At 33.1% G+C, this 26280-nt stretch overlaps 1 protein-coding gene across 2 annotated transcripts in view; it reads left to right on the forward strand.

Annotated features, from left to right (window-relative positions):
- The window catches only part of LOC150095369 (uncharacterized), a 114319-nt gene extending 88331 nt beyond the window's left edge, over positions 1–25988 (forward strand). Inside the window, exons 5-7 of one of the 2 annotated variants that reach the window (XM_090410079.1) lie at positions 12870–12892; positions 18151–18268; positions 22267–25988. In XM_090410079.1, coding sequence (XP_090266205.1) covers positions 12870–12892; positions 18151–18196 — 69 coding nt within the window. In that variant the 3' untranslated portion in view covers positions 18197–18268; positions 22267–25988. The remainder of the gene's footprint in view (positions 1–12869; positions 12893–18150; positions 18269–22266) is intronic. The other variant, XM_090410080.1, reaches the window with a different exon arrangement.
- Positions 25989–26280: the final 292 nt, after the last annotated feature.

The following is a 26280-nucleotide window of genomic DNA, read 5'->3' on the forward strand; positions in this document are numbered from 1 at the left end:
ATCACATTGGCAGCATATGTGCCATTGCTGCTGAACTGGAGCATACAAAATCAATAGGGTGTTAAAACAGGTGGTGTGCAAAAACCAGCTACAATCGGCACAGACTATCCGTGATGAGTTCCAGAGTGTCAGTAACACTGTATGAAAGCACTAATACCGTATGAAAATAACTCCATTTACTGGGTTTCCATGGAAGAACAGCAGCACACAAGCCAAACATCACAACAACAAACAAGGCAGCTCGTCTGACCTGGTGCAAAGAATGTGTGAAGTGGACAGTTGACCAGTGGAAAACGATACTCTGGAGTGATGAATCAATGTTCACCTGTTTCCAGTCTGATAGCATGGTGTGAATGTGGAGGCAGCCTGGTGAATGTTTGTTACCACAATGTGTTGTACCCACAGTGAAGTTTGGTAGTGGTGGAGTAATGGTGTGGGGTGCATTCATCTGGTTTGGAGTGGGACCACTGGTTGTTGTCCATGGTTCCATGAAGGCAGCTTATTACCTTGCTATTCTAGATAATCAGGTGCTGCCTACACTGTGGAGTTTTTATGGAACGGATCCATGTTACTATCAGGATGACAATGCCCCATGCCACAAAGCTGCAGCTGTTATGGAATGGTGTTAAACAACTACCCTGACCTGCACAGAGTCCTGACCTCAACCGCATTGAAGACCTATTGGACAAATAAGCAGCGATTGAGGTCCAGAGCAGCATGTCCTCAGTCTGTCACTGAACTCACTGCTGCTTTGATGGAGGAATGGAGACAAATTCCACCTGATGTCTGCTGCACGTTGGTAGAAAGCCTCCCTCAAAGCCAAAGGTGTACATATCCAGTAATAGGGTTCATCTGGTGGTATCAGTTGTAAATTGCTAGTGTCCAGACAATTATTGGTAGATAGTGTATACTGGATCGACTTTTTTTGGAGAAAGAATCATAGTCACAAAGATTTGTCTCTGGGAATAAGCCAGATGTTAGAGAATTTCCAATATCATCCTACTAGAAGATTCCATATAAGTTCCACTATATCACATACATTATGTGTGTGATTCAGTCACACACATAATGCATGTGATATAGTGGAAACATGTGGAATGTGATATACTGTGACAACTGAATCACACACATGCATTGTGTGTGATTCAGTTGGTGTTTGGGTATGGAAATGTGGATATCTATAGCAATATCTGATGATGTGCAGTAAGGTGTACATTGGCTGTTTGTCCTCCTGTTACCACATGATAGAGAAGAACACCATAGAGACATCATACATGACCATCAGCATTACCTTTACGTTACTTGATGCTAGGTTCAGTTTCTTGGAAATGTTCAATACCAATTGCAGAAGCTGTCAACTTTTTATTCCATCCTGTCTGCTGCCTGTTCACATTCAATAGTGACTGCAGGCTGCACTTTGGTTGGAAATTGGAGCATGTCCTGATTGTGAGTCATTTTATGTAGTGTTCTTACCTCGATGAAATGCTAACACACCTACCTTGTGTAAGCATCCAATAGTAAATCCTGTTTCTCGCATGATTTTCATTGGCCTCAGAAATAGCAAATCTCTTGTAACATGAATTTATTAGCAACATTTCACTTTTTTAAACATGGTTTTGCACTAACCTGGTCTGGTTACTTGCTAACTTCATTATCATGTGTCTGCCTATGCTCGTCACCTTTTCTGCTGTTGAGTAGATGTGTATGTTTCCTTTAGGTAAAGTTATGATCATTTCATAGGTATATTCTGCCAACTACAACAATTTATTGCCAACTTACAATAATTGCCAGTACTTTCTTCCTAGCCTTGATACACACACACTCATATAGTTCATCTGTGGTGCATCAGTTAAAGTAGTATGAATTTTTCAGGCCACAGCATGCACTATCTAATCAGATACAAATGCAAGATAGTCTAGAAGGAGACTTCCCTGTAACCTATAAGAAATGCAGAACTAATTGAGATTACTTACCCAATTGGTTAACTACAATCTGACAAACTGGATCAAAAAGAAAACAGAATTAATCAACTCAGTCAAGCTAAAGGAAACAATTAAAAAGCTATTATTACTGCATTATGCCTGTGCTTTCTTTTGGTGTGTCCCATTACGAGGTATCCTGAAATGGACACCTAGATTGATTTGGGACTGGCAATTTAAGACTTAGCAAATTATATTTTCTGTTGGCTGAAAGCACATACATTATGTTGGTATAACAGAATCAGATATCAAACCAGTTGGAGTATTATTCAGTTATAACAAGGCCTAGACTGATTTCATTGGAGAACCACTATGAGAAATGAAAAATTCATTTCTGAAACAACCCCAGAAGAATTAAAGACAGGCATCATCAGTATAACCAACAATAATTGAAAAGAAGAGCTAGTTAGAATTAGAAAAATATCATGAGACTAAGAAGACAAAAATGAATAAGATCTTTCTAAATAATAACTATATGATTTATTCAGGGCTAGGATCAGGAGAGAAAGGAGGAAGTTATAGTATTCAGCATTAAATTTCTTTAATAATAATAATGACAAGTACCTGTTAGATTTTGCTAATGGTATGGATTAATCATTACTAACGTCCTTTTTTCAATGCGATTTCAATAATGATTAATAGTAATATCTTTAGGTACAAAACATACATGTGGAAGTGATCAGAAATAGCAAGTAGCAAAAGTTGCAATGAGTAGGATAAAAATGGGGGGGGGGGAATCAAACACTTCTCAGATGGAAATAATGTAAATTGAAATATGCATATATAAGGGATCCTCAACATGCGTCATTTCGACTTTACGGTGGTAATCCCATAAATAATTTAAAAAATAAATTTCGACTCGAAGCATCGCGGACTAACTTGTTTGCAAGCACGGCGGAAGAGTACGGCGTTTGTTTGGGAGAGGTGGTGTTGCTTGAGTCCCAGCATACACTCTTTGGGTACTGCGTACTTTGTTTACATCCGTTCTCTCACTTTTGTGTTGGTGTTTTTTTATGACTTTTTACCCTTCAATATGGCTCCCAAATATAAGCAGACTCTTCTGATGGCAATGTGTCGAAAAAAAGGAAAGCCAGCGAACATCGGCCGCGCGTTGAACTTAAGTCGTACCACAGTCGGGACTATTATCAAGGATAAAGTTCGCATCCTTTATATTCGTTTTTTGTTTTTTTTAATCACCTGTACAGTTTCATTTGTCATTTTGGGGATTGTTCTCATTTTTATGTTTGTTTTTTTATTACAGTTTCATTTTTGTCATTTTTCTGTACTATACAGTAATTATGTTCTCGCTTTCATTTTCCTAGTTCTGTTTCTTGATATATACGTATGACTTTAGGGTGTTTTAGTTTAGGTAAGTAACTTAGGCTATGGTAATGCTGACTGCATCGAAAATCGTCTTACGATGGTCCGTAGGAACGCATCTCCGACGTAACTCAAGGACCCCCCCTGTATATTGTTTAGGGCAGGGGTTTGAAAATAAGGAGTATATAAACGCTGAGTGACAAATTTTGAAGAAAATGCAAACATAAATGATGACGATATTCAGCTGGTTTTCTACCTGCTACAGGGTGAAGGCCTCTCCCATCATGGGAGGGGTGGGTCTACTACCCTCTATAGTGACCCAGTCCAGCTTAGGGGAATGTTTATTCACTTATACTTGTATGACTGAATGTATGAAGGTGAAAGACAATCACAAACATCCATGCCTAGGAGTGATTCGAACCCGCAGCCTCTTGGCTGGAGAGTGGATACGCTAACTACTTGGACCTGTTATTTCTTCCATCACAATTACGTTCTCAAAAATAATGTGTGTATTTGCTGCTTCTGACATCTGTTATCTGAGAATGCAAGCACCCAGAATGCCTTTCTTTTTTATCTCTTCTGGTAGAAAATTGCCTTGCTCCAATTCATTGCATTATTTTTATTTGAAGTGTTTGTTTTCTGCAATTGAGATATTAAAATAGTGAGGTCATCTTCATGGGAGATTTTGGTGTGCACTATTCAAATTAGTTTCCCTTTCTCCATTTCCATTAATCAAGTGGAAAGAAATACCACAGTATTTGCTCCATTAGTAATGATTTACCACAAATGATCCAGCTAGAATATTGAATGATCCTCACCATTCTCCCAATATCTTGGATGTTCTCTTAACCAGCTCTCCTTCCAGATATACTGTAGATATTGGTTCTCTACTAGGTAATTCAGACCAGAACTATGCTTTGGAACATCCTTTACCCTACCAATCTTAGCATTTGGCCCCACATTGGTGCCACATGGGATGATCCTGATTTCTATTCATTCTTTCCATAGACTGATTATTAGTCCTCATTTTCTAAACTAGTTGCTTGCCCTGAATAGATGACTGAATTAATCAAAATTCTCAACTGCAATCCAATTCCATTCTCCAGTAAGTGTGCCAAGATCTTCTAAGACAAGAACTCCATTTTGCACTGTCTCCATTGCAGTTTCAGGCACCACTGCATAAAAAAAAAAAAAAATGAATTTAAAAAAAAATCAAAATCTGACTTTGCAAGGACTGAATGCAGATTTTATCTCTATTTTTATTTTATCTGGTAGCTTTTGGTCCTTCTTCAAAGCTCTTGGGTGCAGCTTCTGCCCTTCCATGCTTCCATCTCTCACAAATCCAGATGTTACTGTTATGACATTACCCCAAGATCAGTCTGACCTCCTGGCACCATTCTTTTCCTCCACATTGTTGAGCTAAAAGTTTAGCATTCATTGTCTAGGTTTTATGGAGACAAAAAAAACACATGATAGAGCAATTACCTTACTTATAATTAAGCAAATAGCACTCTACATTTCAACCTCTATGTTGAGATCATTATCATCAGGAAAACATACATGTGAACAAGCTACATGATACTACACAAAAGTAAGCTAAATCTAACGGCTTTGTTAATCATTTATGCTAGCCTGACCTCTAGGGAAAAAATAAATAAAAAAAAATCATAACAAAATACAATAAAAATAAATACATCGATAAAAAAAAATCCATAAATCCTTCTTTTTATACAAAAGTGTAAAATAACACACTGATGATTAAAACAAAATAAATATATATAAAAATATAAAGTTACAGGTGGAACTACATCAAATGTATCTCTATAGTCCCTGTTGTCATAAGGTTTGCTTGTGTTAGGATTTTGTCATCATGTTCTGGATTCTATATGGGTTACAAGTGGGTCTTCCAGATTCTTAGAATTATTAGCCTCCCTACCGGCCGATGTAGATGAAATAGTGAGATTATTAGTCCTCATGATTAATTTCCCACTCATTATTCATTATTCACTTCTTATTCATGTTATTCAATAGGTGTTACAGAATCATATCCAGATTTAGCTGGACGTCTATAGACGTCATAGCTGGTTGGGGAATTAATTCATCATTCTTGTCGAGGTCAGGATGATGAATTGGCATCTCACACACTTCTTGAATTTTCTTTCAAACAACTTCATACCCAACTGAATTAAGCTTAAAAAGAATTTTACTTCAGCCAAAGTGCTTTGTATTTCTATCCAGATGAAAAAGTGCCATGTTGAGAGAACAAATACACGAGGCCTGCAAAAATCTGGCAAGGCAATTACCCAAAACAGCATCTTGCAACTAAAATCAGAGCTGCCTTGCTATGTAAATCTCGATATTTGGGATATTCCAGAGAGGATTACAGACAGCTCAGCAAAACACATTCTATGTAAAAACAAGTGGAAAACTAATAGTGAAGTTCCAAAGAATGAAACGACAGCAAAGCAACAGACATTTGAGACACCATGCCCAGAAGAGCAGCCAACCACAAACAATTGAAGTGAGGAGCAGGCCACAGCCAAGTTATCATATCCAGCCACAATCATAATGATGGCCAATTCTTGCTTCTGCAAAAAGACCTAAACCATGCTATTGTACCAAGGTCAGTCAATAAACTAGACTTCATTTATCACATTGAAAGAGGTTTAAAATCCCCCCCCCCAATACAGCCAATAAAATATGGATAGAAACAGCCAATACACTAAATTATAATAAAGAACTTAGTTGCAATGCAACTATAGCAGAAAGATTAGCCCTTAAATCTCTAAGAAATAACAAAGACATAGTTATCACCAAGGCAGACAAAGGCAATGCTACAGTCATTCTTGATCGGATAGCTTACCTTGAAACAATGAACCAATTGGTATCCAGCCAGAACACATACTAATCGGTTAACTACAAACCGGATCAAAAAAGCAGAATTAATGAAGTCAGTTATCACTAAGCCAGAGAAAACAGTTAAAAATCTATTACTGCATTATGCCTGCCCTCACTCCCAGAATTTTTACCTGCCAAAAATATATAAAAAAAAATGCACCACTGATAGTTGAAGGAATCGACTGCCACAAAAGCCAAGAAACTAGTGGCTATGCTCAAGGAGTTGGTAGGTCATTCCCCCCCCAACATAAAAAAATACACAACACTTCATGAAAAAAATTAAAAACATCGCACTCAGCAATGAAGATTTATTAGTCAGCTTTTGACGTAACTGCCCCTTTCATGAATGTCCTGATCTATGATACCATTCTCATCATACACGACAAATTTCCTTCTGATATGACTGCCCTCTTTGCCCACATATTTCATGTGGCAAAATGATATCTGCCTGCAAAAAAAAAGCTACAACCATGGGCTGACCATTCCCCAATAGCTACAACGAAAAGATAGTTCACAAGATCCTCTACATTATTATTATTAAGAGAGATCTTCAGGGAGTCAGGGACTCATTGATGGAGGCCACATACTAGATGCGTCAGCTATCATACTTGTTCTTGAACTCATTCACACTGCTTGCACACACAGCACCCAATGGCAATCCATTTCAATCATGCACCACTCTGAGAGAAACATCTAGCCCTCACCCCTTCTTAGCGGCATTCATTCCCATTTTCTAAGGATGCCCTCTCCTCCTTTCCCCACCCTCCATAAAATGAAAAATTCCATCAGCTGAAATCCTGTATGACCCTTTCAGAAGTCTAAATCTCAATCATATCACTCCTCTTTTTCATGTTTGCTAGTGTCTGCAGTCTACAAATTCTCAATTTGTCTTCATAATCAGTATTCCATAATCCTGATATCATTTTCAGCATTCTTCTTTGCACTCTCTCTCTCTACTGTATCAGAATCACAACAGAAACCAGGAGATCAGCTCTTTGCAAAATAGTCCATGTAAGTTCTTATCAAGGCTTTGTAAAGAGGTAAAATGACATCCTTTACATGTGAACGTTTGTTTCCGCATTTCAATTATCTTTTGAGTTGTATTTGCAATCTTTGCTACATATCCCCCCTGCACTTCAACTTCCTATCTACTAACATTCCAAGATCCCAAGCCCAATCAGTTTCTTCGAGCATAATCCCACCATTATAATACGACATTGGATATCTAATCACACCAAAGTGCATGAACTTTACATTTACCAACTTGAACTGACATCTATTTTCCTATGTTCACAATTCCAGCTTATTCAAATAATTCTGCAAGTACTGCATATTAGCCACATTTCTGATTACCCTATCTATATTTGCATTATCAGCAAATTGCTATATGTTGCCTGTCAATCCTTCCCAATATCATTAATGTACAGAATAATACTAGAATAATAGCAGACCAGGGACTGATCCTTGTGGTACACCGCTGGTTAACTTAAATCTTGCTGACTCACATCCTCCTATATACCACTTTTTGATATGTCGGTCAGCCATCCTTTCACCCAATAAGGCTATGAAAAGAAAAAAGATTACAAAAATGCTATAGCCATATTTACATTAGAGGAATATTGGAAAAAATAAATAGAACACTACAGAAGCACAACATTAAGGCACCTTTCAAGTTTCCTGCAAAATTAAAAAAGTGTACTCAGCTCATCCAAAGATCCTCTTCCTAACCTTGTCCACCCTGGAGTTTACAAAATCCGATGTACCTACATAGGGGAAACAGGGTGCACAATTTCAACAAGAAAAGATGAACACAAAAGCCCGGTTTCGTTATATATTCCTCGAAACATGTTACAGAATTAACTGGAAAGGCATCAAATCCCTACTCCGTACCAGAACCTGGTTTGAAAGAAAATTCAAGGAAGCATATCAGATGATTATTCATCATCTTAATCTCAACAAAAATGATGGATTAGTAATTCCGAGAATCTTGATGATCCATTGTAACCCATATAGCAGTGGTGTTCAACCTTTTTTACTATGCGAGCTACTTTTCTATACAAAGTTATTTGGGGATCTACTCTCTTATATAGATCACGTTCCCCCAACCAGATATCTGATTACGCACAACCATGCAGTTAAATGCGCTCACTCACTTCAGAGGACCTATCTCCCAGCCCTAAAAACTTTATTTGTGCATTTCAAAATTTATTTATCACTTTTAATTATTTTAATACAACAAATAAAACAAATATATTGGATTAAAATATTTATTTCTCTATTTTGGAAAACCAAAGTTATAAAAAAAACAACAGATTTATTACAAACTCACAAGTTACAGGAAATGCTGGTCGATTAAAAAAAAAGTTAATGTGAAATTTGGCGTTGTTTGGACCTCGCAATATTTTCATAGTCAGGTTGATATGAAGAAGTGACCAATTGCAGACAATCATCCAAATAATCATTTGTAATTTGGTTTCTTAATTTATTTTTTATGACGTTCATATTTGAAAAAGCGGATTCTGACAAGTATGTCGATCCGAAACACGACAGAATTTTTTGCGCAATATCAGTTAATATTGGAAATTTTTCATGTGTATACTTCCAAATGACTTCATTGTTTATTGATTTTAAATGTAAACTATTCTGAATGTTTATTATCTCAAGTTCTACTTAAGCTTGGTTTATATCAAATAGCCCACTAATTTTATCTGAAATTTCTGTGATGTTCAAGTTTTCTTGAAATGGATTATTGATAAAAGATACAATAATTTCAGTTGTATTAAAATCTTTAAATCTTGAATTTATTTCTTCCTCAACTACTTCTATTTCACAAATAAATTCTTTTAAATCACAGCGAAGCATTTCTTGATTTTGTTCAAAAAATTTTTAATAAATATGGGAAACGTCTAAATTCGCAGTCATTTATATTTTCTTTAATAAAAGTAAGTATTGTTGGAAAGTTTTTATTGAACTTAACATGTCAATTAAATTTTTATCTCTATCTTGTAACTCTAAATTTAAATTGCTTAATTCTGTACAGAAATCTACTAAAAATTATAAGTGTAACAACCATCTTTTATCACTCAATTATGGATAAATATCTTCTTTTTCATGAAGAAAATTTTTATATCATTAATTAATACAAGAAATCTTTCTAAAAATTGACTTCTGCTGAGCCAGCGAACATTATTGTACAACAGAAGTTCATCATCTGCCTGTAATTTAAATAACCTCTGTTGCAGGGCTTTTCCTCGAACAGAATTTACAATTTTAAATGTAATATCCAAAACATCTTTTGTGTTTAATCTTTTACTACACAGTACTTGTTGGTGGATAATACAGTGGTATGTTAAAATATCTGGATATTTGTCATCGTTTTTACATAATGAAATGAAGCCTGATTTATTACCTATCATTGCAGGAGAACCATCAGTATTAATAGACACAAGTTTAAAAAGCAGAAGTTTGTGTTATTTCACAAATTCATCAAATACCAAAAAAATGTCGTCTTCCCTAGTCCTTCCCAATAATGGTACAATTTTCAAAAGTTCTTCTTTACTTGAATAATCTTGAAATAAATACCATACTAATAAATACCATTAACTGAGCAGTATCAGTGAAGTCGTTTGATTCATCAAATTGTAATGAAAACGCAACACACTGGTGAATGTCTGACATTAACTGAGTATTCAGATCGGCACTTAAAATTTCAACTCTTCTCATAACTGTTGTTCTGGAAAGTTGTAAATCTTTAATATTCGAAATGATTTCATTTTTATTTTTAAAATCAGAAAATAAAGATTCTGCTGCTGCAAGAAACGATTCTTTTATTAACTCTCCATCAGTAAAAGGCTTTTTTGCTTTTGCTAATAAATGATTTTTAAAGATGCAATAGTGGCTGATATTGGTTTGTTTATTACTTTCGAAATCACATTTTGTTGTCCAGAAAGTCCTGCCATTAAATTTATAATTTTTGATTCACGTATTTCAGAATTTTGGGGAAAATCATCATATTTTGCATGTAGCGATTTGAAAATGTCTCTCAATATTACCTTTTTTTTTGGAATTGCTACGATGAATTACAAATCAAACAACAACACTCTCCATTTACCATTGTAAAGAAAAAATCCATTTCCCATTCCTTGTGAAAATGATACGTCTTCGATTTCTTTGATACACTCATGATTATCCTCAAATTAAAAAAAACAAAAAAACTTTTAAATATTTTATTAAAATAAAAAATGTTTAACTTATCAATTAGTGAACAAAATAATGGTAAATCCAACGATAAATTTAGAGCAACTGAAATTCTAACAGTGGGTAGTTGAAAGTGTGTGATGTAGTTACGAGTAAACACGATTATAAACAAAATGCATACGATATGCTTTGCTTATAATCGTATTCACTTGGCTCGCTGTTTGACTTCCACTGATCCAAATTAATTCATTTACCCGGACTTATAAGAAAGTTACTGATTTGACAATTTTAACGAAAAATAAATAAACAATAGCAATACACTTAAAGAGAATTAAAAAATAATAGAAAATAGTAATAAATAAAATATGTTTTCAGTTTAAATTAAATTTGAGATCAACCAAAAATCACTCCGCGATCAACCTGTCGATCATGATTGATGGGTTGAACACTACTGCTATATAGCATCCATAACATGATTGCAAAATCCCAACACAAGAAAACCTTAAGACAGCAGAATTGTAGAGATACGTTTGATGTAGTTCCACTGTAATTTTTTTTTTTATTTTTTTTTAATCATTAGTATGTTATTAAAAAAAGGATTTATGGATTTTTTTATCTGTTTATTTATTTTTATTGTATTTTATTTATTTTATAATTATTTTTTATTTATTTATTTTTCACCAGAGGTCAGGATAGCATAAACAATTAACAAAGTAGCTAGATTTAGCTTGCTTTTGTGTAGTGTCATGTAGATTGTCCTTGTTCATATGTATGTTTTCTTGATAATGAACTCATAGAAGTTGAAATGGCTAGGATGTGTATTTTTGTCTCCATTAATCTTACATAATGATGAAGACTGTAGCCACTGTAATATATGTTATAGTAAGTCAGCTGTGATATATCATATACTGAAAGGCATACAAATGAATGGGTGTTAGAAAAGATCAGTAGAACTTTAAGGCTCCTCAAGGATATTGACAGAAGAAAGTTAAAATATTTTGGACATATTGAAAGGATGGAATGAGGACTTATCAGAACAGTAATAGAAGGTAAAGTTCCTGGAAAAAGGGGAAGGGATAGACCATCAATGAGATGGATGGTGTGCATGGAGTGACTGATCTTCAGAGAGTTCAGGCTTCCAGAAAAGCATACAAGAGGACTACATGGTAAGGCCTGGTATGGCACATCACCGAGCATCAGAGTGACCATACTGCATCTGTGGGCCAGTGAACATATGCCAGCTGTATCTCCTATTATACCAAGAACATCTAATTGGCGCATACTTCATATGATCTTATTAGCAGAAAGATATCATAGGAATCTTGAATAACTTTAGTACAATTAGGACAAGAGAAAAAATAAAAGAAATTTCAGTACAAATTTTTTCCCCCCTAATTGTACCTCCTTTTTTCCAGAATGAACATTTATCCTACAGTCTTTCATGCTCGTATGGTATCTATCCTCCTACAGCATGAAAACAAGCTGATACTCAGCATATCACAAAAAAAAGAAAAAAAGAAAAAGGAAGATTGAAGTCAGTCATCATCATCACCACTCCCACATCTCATTTTCTTTCATATGTGATGGTGATAATTGTCAAGAGTTTTTTGTCTTTGACTGGAGGTTGACCAATTACTTAGTTAACATCAGTATGGCCTCTGCCAATTACAATACATAGCAAATCTCTTAGCTAACATACTCTGTAGAAAAGTTTGGCAAAACTGTTGTTGTCATTCTTGACATTTCCAGGGCATTTTCATTATATCTGGCATAGTAGCCATCCCATCCCTGCTTATCAAATACTATCTTTTTCTCTGCCTCTGATCCTTTGCAATTCTGGTTTCCAGTCTCTTTCTCTGATCAATTACTGCATATCATGGTAGTTTTCTTTCTCTAGATATTCTCACCAATGCTGGAGTATCCCATGGCTTTTAGCTTTTGCCCATTCTCTTTATATGTATTAACTTCTCTTTCTAATGTCAAATTCTATGCCTAGTTTGCTGATGATATTATGAACTTAAGTCCTTTCATATAGTGATCTACCTCTATATAGTGATCTACTATTTTCCAACAATCTTTCGAACTGTAGTGCTCTCAGAAACATAGTTCTGGTTTATTTTTTGCAAGAATCTCTGATAACTTCTTACTTTTGATAATACTCAAACCACTATAACTAGAAATAGTTATATTGGATAGTTTTTAAGGGTTAGTTGACCATTTTTGGTACCAGAAAGAGCAAAAGTCTCATATTTATAGGCTTGATAAGGTAACCTTATAGTGAAATTAAGCCCCCCCCCCCTCGAAAAAAAAGTCTACCAAATTGCATTAGATTATTTGTATGAGAATTTTGAGTCATTAAAAAAAAAAAAACAACTTTTTTATTTTTATACCCTAGTTTTATAATTATTTTTTTTAATATATATATGTGTGTGTGTATATGATGCTTTAATGTTTCATTTTATTTTATTTTTGCAGTTACAGCAACTAAGTTTGTCCATGTATCCTTTTAGATATATATATATATATATATATATATATACACGTAGGCTGTTGAATAAGTAATAAGACTATATTTATACAGAAAACAGATAACCTTTAATCGTCATCATTTACATGGTCTTTTTCGAAGTTACTACCATGAGATGCAATGCATTTGTCACAACGTTGCGTCCACTTCTTAAACACATGGAGTCCATTTTTTGAGAGTTCTTTCAAAACTGCCTCCGCAGCTTTTACACATGCTTTGTTGCTTTCGAAATGGCGGCCTCTTAGTGGTTTCTTGAGCTGAGGAAACAGCCAGAAATCGCACGGTGCGAGATCAGGATTGTATGGAGGGTGTGGTAGGATATCTGTGTTGTTCTTCTGCAAAACGTCCACTACACAACCAGCAATATGTGGCCTTGCATTATCGTGGTGCAATAAGAAGCCATTCTTCAGCAATGGATGCTTCCTTTTGACGTGCTTGATGATAATCGCTGCTGTGTTGATCATTGTCTCTGTGATGGACGTTGAAGGTCTTCCCTCACATTCAAGATTTTCCACATTTTGCCTGCCTTCCTTAAAAGTTTTATGATAGCGAAAAACACTTGCCCTCGACATTGCTTCATCGTGGAAAGCTTTGTGTATCATGTTAAAAGTGTCCGATGCCGATTTTTGCAAATGCATACAAAATTTAATCACCTAACGCTGGTCCAAGGACACTTCCGTTTCGAAGACTGGTCGCACCTCGTAGGCATGCCGATGAGCAGTTGCGTTTAGTCACGTGACACTCTGGCACATCAGCCCATGTACGCCATCTATCAACCTCTTTTGTTAATACATACAGCAACATTTCTTTATTCCACAGAAATTAATATTGTGATGAGTGGTTTCGCCACAGTAAAATTAGTCTTATTACTTATTGAACAGCCCACGTATATATTTGTGTGTGTGTAATTCCATCCATGAAAGTGAAAGACTATACATCTTTTATATTGATACTCTAAGCAGGTTAAGTCAGGTAAACTCTGCTCTATACATCAAACATTGAACCATTGAACTTTTTCAAGCCACTTCGGGCTTCCAAATATGCAGTGGTAGTTGCACACCAACCCATAAAATTTATTTTCCATGCAAAAACATTCACAAACATCAGTGCTGCAGTGAAATTCAAATTCACAACCTGTAAGTTGGAGAGTAGAAGCATTATCCACTTGGTCAGTCAGGCACCCACATCATATCTTTCTTTCTCTCTTATTTATATATATACACACACACACACACACACACACACACACACATTCTTTACAAAGTCCTCTTAGTACTTTGTAAAGAATGCCTAATGACTAACTAGTTTCTTTGAAAACAAATTTTACTAAAATAATAATTCTATAAAAAAACACTTAAGGCAGAATAACTGCACGCTATTAAGATTTCTCTCTCATTAAATCAGTCCTATTAAATTTAACAAGTGACTCATTTATCATTTAAAACTGATTTTTATCATATGCAACACTGTAAATTTCAAAACTGAACCATTCAAAAAATTCCAAGTTTTATTTCTCTCTCTCTCTCTCTCATATATATATATATGGAGGGCCCAACATTGGCTTCATTGTTGGGCATATATATGAGTTATACATATGCCCAACAATGAAGCCAATGAGAAAACAATTTTGAATGCGCAAACTTCAACGTTAAAATATATATACATTAACTTTCCGTGATGTTTACAGTTATTTCCTCTGTTTTAGTGGTTATTTCTTTTTTAATGTGCACCTGAAGAAGGCTGATACAAGCTGAAACTAGTTGTGCTAATAAACTTTGTTTTCATTTTACTCGGTTTCTAGTCATTCACCTTTTTAAAAAAAAATATATATATATATATATATATATATATAAAATAGTCAGTTGGATGCATATTAAAGTTCCCAAAGAAATATTTGTAGGAAAAAGCTACAGAAAGAAGACAGCTGTTATAGGTAATTAATTTACCATAACCTTTGGATTAATCATGAATGAACCAGCATGATTGTAGAGGAATTTGCCAATTATATATAAAAACTGGTCATTTAGAAGAGGAAATGCTGTTTGAAAGGCATGATTTACTTAATGATGCAATACAATAGGAAGAACTAGTTAAAATTGAAACTCTTAATATTTATGAAGCATTTTATTGGGTTTGGTATAGATACCTATTAAAGATACCTCTTCAAGTTGACTGCAAATCCATTTCAGAGTTTTACTTATTGCAGTACTGTAGGTTACTACCATCTGTCTCAGACTTTGACAAATCATTGCATTACATTGCTTTGAAAAATCATCAGAACTTTTAGAATAGCTATTTCAGCAATATTGCCTAAATTCTGATATCCAAACTAGCAGGAATCTCACAACCTTGTTAACTCTAGTGCTTGCAAAACGCATTCCTGTTATTTCTCGTAAAAAAAAAAACTTTTCTTTCATCTTACTTCAGACAACACCCAAATTTATGAATTATCTCTTCTTGGGATAATTCTAACCCACTGGTCTTTCTTTGGCATGAAAACATTGTCCAAGCATCACCTCTGAACAGGTATTAATTCTGTACATCACACACTGATCCAATCATTGAGCACTTATCTTATATTTGGACTGGTGTCCTTAGCTCTTTAAAACTCTGTGACTCAGTGAAAGAGATTAATAAGGCTGGTTAACAATCCATCTCACCAGTTGACTTTCTTTCACAAAGATATTTCTGGATTTGTGTTTTCTGAAGATATTTCCATGGTCACCATTCAACAAAATTAATGTATGGAATCCTTCACTACCACTAACCTGTAATTCTGTTAAGTCACAAGCAGTGGCTGTTCAGCATCTCCTCACAGTTCAGCTGTAGACCCACATGACAAATTTTTGTCCCCTATTCTTTAGAACAGCCTTTATGCATTTCCCAAAGCGTGTTAATCTACAGGTCTTCAAATCCACTCAAGTTTTTATTGCTCTCCTCAACATTCCAACAGTCATCATCATGCATATCAAGGATTTAGGCCTAGCGTGTCCTGTTCCGGCCTTAGAAGTCATTGTAGAGGACGTCCTGGTTTTCTTTGTCTAATGGCTTGTACTTTAAGGCTTGTTTTGGTAATCTTTGAACGTGTTCCATCCATTTATGGATGGAACATTCCATCAACCCATGGAATTAATGAACTGTAGGTTGAACATCCTCTTTTATGGGATTTATCATTAAAAAAAATAGAATCATCAAAATATCATCAAAAAAAAAAAACCTTCATAGAATGCAAAGATTCTTAAATAACATTCTGCTGAACCATGGTTTCAGTTACATATAGTTGCTAAACAGTAATCTTGCTTATCTACTTAATACTTATGAAACTTGTTGCCTCGTATTATGCATAAAAGAATGTCCTATATGTTTAGATGGGAGATACAAAATTAATATCCACTTTGTTGTACATGAGGCCAAACATTTCATGTTGTGTCCTAAAAGTTATCTTCATCTTTCTAGTAGAAAAATAAATTTTTCTGATGATGCTGTTTTCATGCAGAAATAAATATGAATAATTTGTTGTCTGATATCTATACAAATAACTTATAATATGCAGACCAATCTATTGCACAGAAAATTGCTGTGCGAAATGTGTGTATTCTCTAAATATCCTCCTTATGAAACTTGCTAACTTACTTTCAGATGAAAAGCTTTTATAATTGTGCCCCTTTTAAGACTGTGTGTCACAGACATGCCACGGATTCAAATATCTTTTATTATACTATATTTTAAGAATTAGCATGTGATAGGCAGAAACTGGCATTTTTTTATTAATTTTTTTTTTCCCCACCATTACCAGCAATATTCTTCTGCACACATTTGCCACTGAATTAGAAACCTTTATGTACATAAACATCACTTACACAGTGTATATGCAAAATACTTGGTCACGTGTTCTAGGCAACTATTTAAGAATGTTACTGGTCAGTAATCGTCAATAGTGTTGATCACAATGGGAAAAACAAAGGAGTTTGATAAGGGCTTATTGTGAGTGTCGGTTTGGCTGCAGCCACAATTTTGAAAACAGCAGAGCTGACTTGTTTCTCAAAAGTTGAGATATCCCAGGTATTTAATCAGTGGAAAAATAAAAAATAACCCACATTTCTTGTCTAAGAGGCATGACTTTGGTCCTAATAAGGAACAAGATTGTTGTAATCTCTGTTTATCTTGTATGGATAAACAGAACTTCCTATGTGCAGCAATTAAACTGAACCATTTAATTGTTGCACTACATGCAGCGAATTGAAGAGGATTGGTATTGGCAGTTGCATGCCTATATGGAAACCACTGATTTCTATGAAGAACTGGAAAGTTTGTCTACAGTTGTGCCATTAACACTATGACTGGACACTGGAAGACTAGAAAAAAGTCATGAGGTGTGACAAATCACAGTACACCTTTTTTTTTTCCTAACAGTAGGCAGAGAGTTTGGAAGCAATGAATCCAGCTTATCTTTAACACAGCTCTATTCTAGAGGTGGTGTCACGGCATGTTGAATTATTGCTGGAAGGTCAAGTGTCCTCCAAGGAATATCTGAATATTGTTACTAATCTAGTCCATCCTGCAATGTTGACTTTTTATCCAACCGGTGATGGTGTTTCATAGACAAAAAATGCTACTATCCATCATGCAAGAATTGTTCAGCAGTAGTTCACTGAGCATGACATCGATTTCCATCCTCCCTGACCACAACAGAACCTGGATCTGAACCCCATTGAGAATGTATGGGACATGTCAGAACAACAGATCTGGGAGCAAAGTACTCTTCTGTCAAATCTGAGCCACTTAAAGGAGTGTCTGGTGATTGCCCCTGGTATGTTGTAGACATAGATGAAATTCAACACTCTGTGGAATCTGTGCTGAAAACCGCACATGTGCTGTAATTCAGGTTAAAGGAGGTCCAACACGGTATTTAAATAAGTTTCTAATTCAGTGGCAGGTGTGTAGAAATGCTGAAAAAATGTATATGTATAGTAATCCATTTAAATGACATCATTTTAGTTAGTGAATTAGCTAGTTCATCTCTGTAGTCTCATACAGAGATGGAGTTTTCCTCCAGGTAACTTGTGATTTTCATTCCACAAAAAAAAGCCACACATAAAATATTAGCAGACTATACCATATATTTTGGTTTCTTCAGTTTATTCCAACTGATCAACTACTTGTTATTTTTTATTAGCTTCTTGAATTTTGATTAAGTTGAAATATTGTAGATTCTTAATGGACATTCAGAGAACAGTTACAAACTTCAAGCCCTGGTGTCCAGACTGATGTGTAAATGAAAGTAACAAGCCTTGAAAGGGGGAGTAGAAGGAGAAACTGCCAAAATATGAATAAAAACAATAGAAAGGTGAAATTTTGTGTTTAAATTTTTATATTTATGTATCACAGTGAAAAAAATAACAAAAAAAAAACACTAGGGTAAAAAATCATATATTCTCATGTTAATCAGCAAGAGTAATTTAGTGATTAATCAATGTTGCTCCTTATCAAAAATTTGTTACTTGTTCTTCAGTTGAAAAATAAGGGTTCTGTGAAAGTAAATATTTGAATCTCAAAAAGAACTTTTCATGATCATAAGAGAACTGTACTCATCATATTCTGATTTCTATATCATATGGAAGTGTGCCGACAGTCCTCTGTTGATAAATTTTCTCTTATTTAAAAAAAAAAAAAATTAATTCTCAATTCTGAATCTTTTTTTTTATGATCTCTTTTTTTCTGTAATCATGTAGCTTTCTCCAAATGAAGTTGCAAATTTTAGTTTACATAATTATTTTTTATCTAGCTGTTTGACTTTCAAGTAAGCTTGAAAGAAAAAATGCATTTAAATCTTGAATGTTTGGAGTGAACTGCTTCTGCTGAACTTCTGTATTTGAAGTCTTCCAGATATATTTGGACTGAAACTACTTTGTGATGCAACATGCTCTTGTTTTATATCTAGAAACTTAATTGCTTAGAATGAACAACCCCAATATGTTCAAAACACAACTGTTATTATTTTTGTCTGTTTTTCTTTAATGCATACCTAATGACTTTTTCATTTTCTTCTCTTGCATGATATTTTCATAATTTACTATATTATGAAACATACTTTCATCCAAACAAAAGTATGTAAAACCTATGGTACACATAATATTATGAACATATTGATGAAAGGAGCGATTTGCTTTTCCATAATTAAAATAGTGGTGACAGTTATTAATAACTGATTGAGTTACCTTAAAAATCAGTACTTGATATAAAAATTTTTTGCCCTTTTTCAAATAATGGTGTAGGTCACAATAGTGTCAGCATAATTAATAATTGTTTCTAGAGGAAAAGCATTCAATGTTGAGGGAAACTTGCTGGTTATTGAACATGCCTTAATTCTATTTGCAGTTGATCACACATAAGGCATATTGTTGATTTGTATTACAGAAAACAAACTAGAGAAACAGTTCATTGTAGCACATGATCTACTATAGCAAATTTGGGGGATTGAACTTGTCTTCCTTCTCTTTAGCTGGTTCTTGGAAAGAAAAAACATCTGAAGTATTGGCATGCAGTGGAATAAACAGGATTTTCAGTTATCTCCAAAACAATTTTAGCAGTCATCTTAGAGCTTTTGGTCTTTCCTCATGTTCTTCAGTACTTGAATGTTTAGTTATTAATATGTATTATTAGCATTATTATATCATGAAATTCCTGATATGTATCTTTGTTTGAATGCGCAAGTGGTGTGAATTACATATTTAAGTTTGCATTATTCCTTTAGCTTCCTATCACAGTTTTCTTCTAGATTATTCTGTTATTTGTCATGTCTCCAGTGTAGTCACATCTAATATTTTGATCTGCTATGACATTGCCAACTCATCAATCCTCTTAGATGTTGGTTGTCTTCTTTAAATTAGCTCTGCTTTCACATTCCAGAATGCTAATGAAATTCCTTCCATATAAATATATTTATCCTGCTTCCTACCATACCATCTTTTATTTTGTTATCTGTTTCAAATTTAATTTTGCCATCTTCACTAAACATAAGCATAAGAATGATTTCATCCATGAATAGTACTCAGGCATATTATCATTACTTTCACTTTCTAACAATGCAGTCATTCCCCTCCCCCTCTCCATTCTCATGGTTCTAAGAATAATTATTTTTCACATAAAGTAGTTGTATCAAGGCACCCTGCACATTGACAGTAAATTTGGTTATTAAATCCATAATATACTTGACAAATTATGTTGTTTTTGTATTTCATCCATGTGTGGATAGACAAAGTTTGTATGTGAAATAACTTCATAACTAAGCTATTTGGATATAGAGAGCAGACTTCATATCAGTTGGAGTACATCTCTATATAAGCAGTTTAGTCTTGAAGATATCTCATGTGCAAACTATTGTTTGCATGCACTTTAGTAAAACATAGATGAAATAATTATATTTATTGTTGGGAAGTATAATATACTTCCCAACAAGAAATATAATTCCAACTCAGTGAATAAATTTACTGCAATTTATTAAGTCTGTTTAACATCTTTTGAAAATAAGATCAAGCTGCAAAATTCAGAACATGATTACAATTTGTTAATTATTTGACACCAGATCTCTCAATTAAGAATCTAAAAAAATTCATCCAAGTAAATAAATGTGAATGAAAATAATTGATTTACAGTATTAGTGGACTGTGGGTTTGTCAAACTTTTGTTATGGCCAAACACAAAACCGGATTATGTGAACTGACATGGTCATTTTTGACCATATCAGTTCATATATAATCTGTTTACATAAAAGCATATTACCCAAGTTCTTGCTGGAGGAAAAACAAAGTTATGTAAAATGCAAGTATTGTACTGAACCTTATGAACATTTCATTTATATATTAATGCTCATATACAACTTGTGTGTATATATATCTATTAAATCTTAATTTATAGGAAAGGGTTTCTATCATTTATACTAAATAAAAATGTGTTTTATTTTAATCACACTGCTATAGAGGGTTCAAACATGAAACTTATTTTGAAATAAAGATATTGCAAAGCAACATGCAGCAGAATTTGGCTTTAGTAATTGCAGAACTGATCATCTCAATATAGTATAGATTTCTGCTTTAAAAAAAAAGCTAATGTGTTTATTAAAGTACAGTAGTGTGATTGTTATAGCAAAAATCATTTGAGTTAACTATATATTTAATGTAGGAATTATATTTTTAGATTTTTCAAGTGTTGAAGATTAGTTTTTCAAGGAATTATATCAGAGAAACTAATGGAATATAGATTTTTTTTTTTTTTTTTGAAAAAAAAAAAATCTATATTCCTTTTGATAAGCACACAATTTTTTTTTGAAAAAAAAAAAAATTGTGTGCTTGTCAAAAAAAGTAAAGCAGTGTGATTATAGCAAACATAAATCTAATGCATGAATTGTTTATAATTTGGAAATATATTTCCAAATTAGTTTACTTTTGTTTATTCAAAAAGATTATCATGGTACACAAAATATTTACTTGTATGAAGACAAATGAACAGCAATGAAATGTGATAAATGTGTACATGGTTTCACCTGCTTTTTAATATTTTGACATGTGTAGGCTCTGTACTCTTTAAATACAAAAAGTTCATGGTTATATACAATCTTATCTTTTGGGTGCAATGCTTAAAATACAGAGCTAGTGCATCTGCTGCAGGAGATCTTTGCGTTATTATTTTAGGCAAACTTTATTTGGAAGTTAAAATAAGAAATATCCCTCCAGAGCTGATTTCAATAGCTTATAGCTATTATAAACTGCTGTCCTTAAAGGACAATGTGTCCTATATTATACTATACTAATATTATGATCTTGTTTATGTATTTATATGAATACATTGTACTCTGTTTAGGCATGGGCAGAATTCTTTTGCACCAGTGTAGAGACATACATGCCTTTATTCTCATATGCAGTTGATATTATGAAGTAATCAATAACCTTACTAGATTTCTTTAAATTCTTAGTAAGTGCAAAAGTTATAGAATAAGCCGTCCAACCACTTTCATGAATTCCTTGAGAAGCTTAAGTTCATGTATATTGCAGCTGTGCCAACCATTTAAGCTTGATTTGAAACAATAATTCTTTCTACAATTAAGTTAGAGGTGTGCAATCAGCCCATTATTATGCAGGCTTTTATGATGAATTTACATCTGAGTAATGTAATTGGTTTTCTGTGTTGAAAATTTGTCATCACTGTTTGGAATGTTTATTTCTTCTTCTACATTCTTATTCATAATTTCTTTACTAGTCTGCCTAGAAACATGTAAAAGTTTATACACAGATAATGCAGATGCCATTAGCTACTAGATTCATACAGGTTTTATTTCTGTATTTTTAGGATTGCCAGAGCTCTATGACTGGATTAAAGGACACTCAAAAATAATTAATGCTCCCACTCTTCAACTCTCACTTCACCACCTCCCACCCCAAAAAAGTAAAATCGAATGATTTTTTTAGTTAATAATTAAGCATTTTGTTTGTTTTTTTTAGATTGTGGTTTAAAAATTAGTTTTCATATTGATTATAAATATTTGCAAATTTTAGTTTAATGGTAAGCCAGGGATTTCTATAGGAAAAGATGTGGATTGATATATATGGATAATATAAAAAGCATGAATTGATCCAAATATTTTTATGTAAATTTAGTGCATTAATTAACATCAAGCTAAAGTAATTTTAGGTAGGCAGGGAAAAGGAAAGAAGCTGTACTGGATGAATAGCTAGAAATCATTCACATTGAATATATTTTGTACTACTTTGAGCAGCCTTAAGAACTTCGTTGTCAATTTTAATTTTCTCAGAAAAATCTAAACAACTATCAAATTGAAATAGGTCATTAGTTCACTTTTTATGAATGAAACTGAACATCAGGTTCACTCATCCCTCCACTTTGAGTTCATTACATTAAAAATCCTTTCTGAATTTCTCAAAATCCCCACCACTGAAAAAGCATACGAAATGAAAATAATTGAAAGCTTAAAATCAATTTGTTGAAGTAGGATATTTTAAATATCCTACTTCAACAAATGAGTTATAGTTAAAACAACCATTTTTAAAGCTTAATTTACCGAGTTTCAAAAAAGGGGTATTTTCATTAAAATTAAATGTCTTTCCTAAATATTTCAATGTAGCTTTGAAATAATTTCTTACTATGCAACCACAGGGTCTGATTTTTGAAAATGCTGATGAACTTGATACCCAAAAAATTCCTGATTAGGATAATTGATTCTTCAGTGAATTTTTTAGATCAGTCACATGTTTCATTCTTTTCAAGCACTTTTGTTTTGCAAATTATTTTGATCACATGCATTATGGAAAATATAATTCTATAATTATGGGGACCTCTGAAGTTTCATTAATATGAGAGATTTGAAAAAGCTGTTTGGAACAGTCTCTTGGTTTGCTTTTGAAATAAAAGCTCAAAGTATTCCATAAAAGGAAATTTGTTCTATACATGGTTGTAAAGAAAGCCATCAAGTTGGTACATTAAACTTTGGTCCTTAACCTTTGTTTTGGCAAACCCATGGAATTCTCTAAGGTTATCCCCTCTTTTAGCTGAAAATGACCATATATTTTCTATAATCATTATCTAAATTATAATGTGAGCATGATAGTTTGCTTTAATTACATCATTTAATTTCTAATACTTTGGAATAAGGATTACTTGCAATTTGCTAGATACCATTTGCCAATCTAATCCTAACTCATTGAATTTTTTAGGCACTCAAACATTCCATCTGCATTTAAAAAAAAATAATAATCAACTAATAGTTGCTATGCCCATATTCTTTTTCACAAGAACCCTATCAAGAAGACGAAGAATTTGCCAATTTATGAGCACATAGCAAGAACAACACAATATAAATGTTATTTCTAATATTTAGAAAAATTTGCATTCAATTTTAATTAAATCATCTTATAGTATCGTATTTAGAAGTAAATGTCACAATTTTCTTTAACCCTATTTCAAGGCTATGGCACCACCCAGTAAATTAAGTGCCCAGATCATTGCATTGTAAAATGAAACTATCATACTCGATAAATGGAAGATCCTTTGTTTCAATAAAGGACAAGGACAGTTTGGCTAAAATAAAAGATTGTCCTTTGAAATAAAGGATGTCTGGCAATCCTAATTATATTATAAAATCTGATCTTATACTTGGAATTTTATGTTAGTATGCAAAAACAAATTTAAGAGAGTTAAATTTCAGTTTCTTCACTGAACTCAATTTCAAAAACATGGTTTATCTTTTACACATTTTCTATATTGTTTGATCTGTTATTTGTCTCAAGCAACAATTATTGAGTCATACGATTGTTCTTTTATCAATCGTGTCAAGGATGAGTATTTTATTTACAGTTTCATAATTTCGAGATTTAAAGAAATTCTTTGTTGGAAGATTATAAAGAATTATCACACAGCAAATCCCAGTTTACTGGATTTCTAGTGTAATATATAGGGATGTACCTGCTTTCTAATACTGCAAATCCTTGGTTATGATTAATCTTTTTACTCAAACAAGAAAAGCTATGGTAATTTACAGATGTTCCTTTTGTTCAGATTACCTTACATTTTTCATACAAGAAGTTTGCTGTTTGACCAGTAACTAACACTATTTCACTACCAATATTTTGAATGGATATGGCAGTTACACTAAATGAGTAACATTGTCTTTGTTAGTTTCTGTTCTCTACTCATTTTGCTCACAAAGAGCCACCTCCTCAACATCTGTGAGATTGCTAATTTTTTTTGCTTTGCTAAAGTTCCTCGGTGAACAGTAGTTTCCAACTAATTAAGAAAATATTTCAAGTTACTATATGTGCAGTCAGTATATACACTTTAGGGTGGATAATATTTTGTTTCACACTATTTAACTGAATTTGCACTGATAAAAATTCAAAATTCTCTTGATCAGATTTATGGTGAAGCAAAATTTTCACCTCGGCTTGCAATGCATATTCACTTTTGTAGATTCAGGACGTATATGCCAAGTGATATAAATATATCACTTGGCATATTTGTTAAAACACTTGAAATATATCAAATAAGCAATTTTTCTCCTTATCAAGTGAGACTAAGATTTTTTTTTTTTTTAATTTAATCTTTAATGAATGCTAGCCTTCTTAAGTTAAACTGAAATATTGGTACTTTCACAGTTATATTTCAAATTATTAAAGATAATACATTTGAGGTATAAATATGAAGCTTGAATGCTGGTGAATAGTAACAGTCATTACCAAAAGAATGCTTTTAAGGTAATTCCCTGTGATACATAGGCTTACAATGGTATGCATAATACTTTATTCTAATTATTTTATACTCTATGTATATACAGAATTTTTTTTTTCTTCTTTGTAGTTAATGAATATAGCATGTCATGTATGAGATATTGTATATATTTGTATAATGCCAGAAAGATATTTTGAAAAGATATGGCATTAACACTGTTCACATGAAGAGATAGCATAAGCGACATTTATTGAATTAGAATCATTGATTCGTTACCAGGAAAAAGTTATGTTATTGTTGCTTCTCCTGTTCATTATTTGATTGTTAGTATGTGTATATACAATGTATGCAGATATTTGAAGTCTTTTATAATTATGTGAAATACTTGACTATTTATGCTGTTTATTAAACTGTTTTATAAATCTTTCATTTTAATACATAGGAAATGCATTCATTTTCTCATTTATGTATTAATCTGATTATTGGTTATTGTTCTTAGATATTCATTTTAATAGCTACTGTGAGAAAAGAGCAGTTATTCTCTTAGATAATACTGAAACCAGTTATTAGTTTTAGGCTCTTGAGCTGAATCATTAAATGTGATAGGTTTGATTTTTCTGTGGGTAATTATACAGGTCACTTTTCTCTACCTATTGACTTTGATCTTTAAATCAATTTTCTGAGTAGCATACTTCAGATCTGTTTCTGAAGAAAAATTAGTGATGGTAATAACAAATCACACCAAACTTCTTAAAACATAGCTCCATTATTAAAATGTTTTCGTTAATAACTGAAAAATTCAAAGCCAAATAAAAACTGGTTGCATTACATATATTGTTGCATTATCAGTAGTTCTTTAGAATATTATTTTTATTTTATAATCACTATTTATTTAAAGGAGATCTTAAAATATGTAGACCACTTTCATCTGCAGTTGTGTATATATATATATTGTAGAGGAAAATTTTTCTTAGTTTAATTACTGCTGCTGTAGTTAAGAGAAAGGGGAGAATTTCAAGTTTTTTTTTCCCTCCCTTTACATCCCAAGATATATAAATACATACAATGTGGATTACATAGTGATAAGCATTCATAATATATTTTATAAAAATTTAGACTTAA

The sequence above is a fragment of the Typopeltis vanoorti genome, chromosome 20 (genome assembly GCF_054136105.1).
Source record: "Typopeltis vanoorti isolate ZY-2024b chromosome 20, IOZ_Tvanoo_1.0, whole genome shotgun sequence".
Lineage (NCBI taxonomy): Eukaryota > Metazoa > Arthropoda > Arachnida > Uropygi > Thelyphonidae > Typopeltis > Typopeltis vanoorti.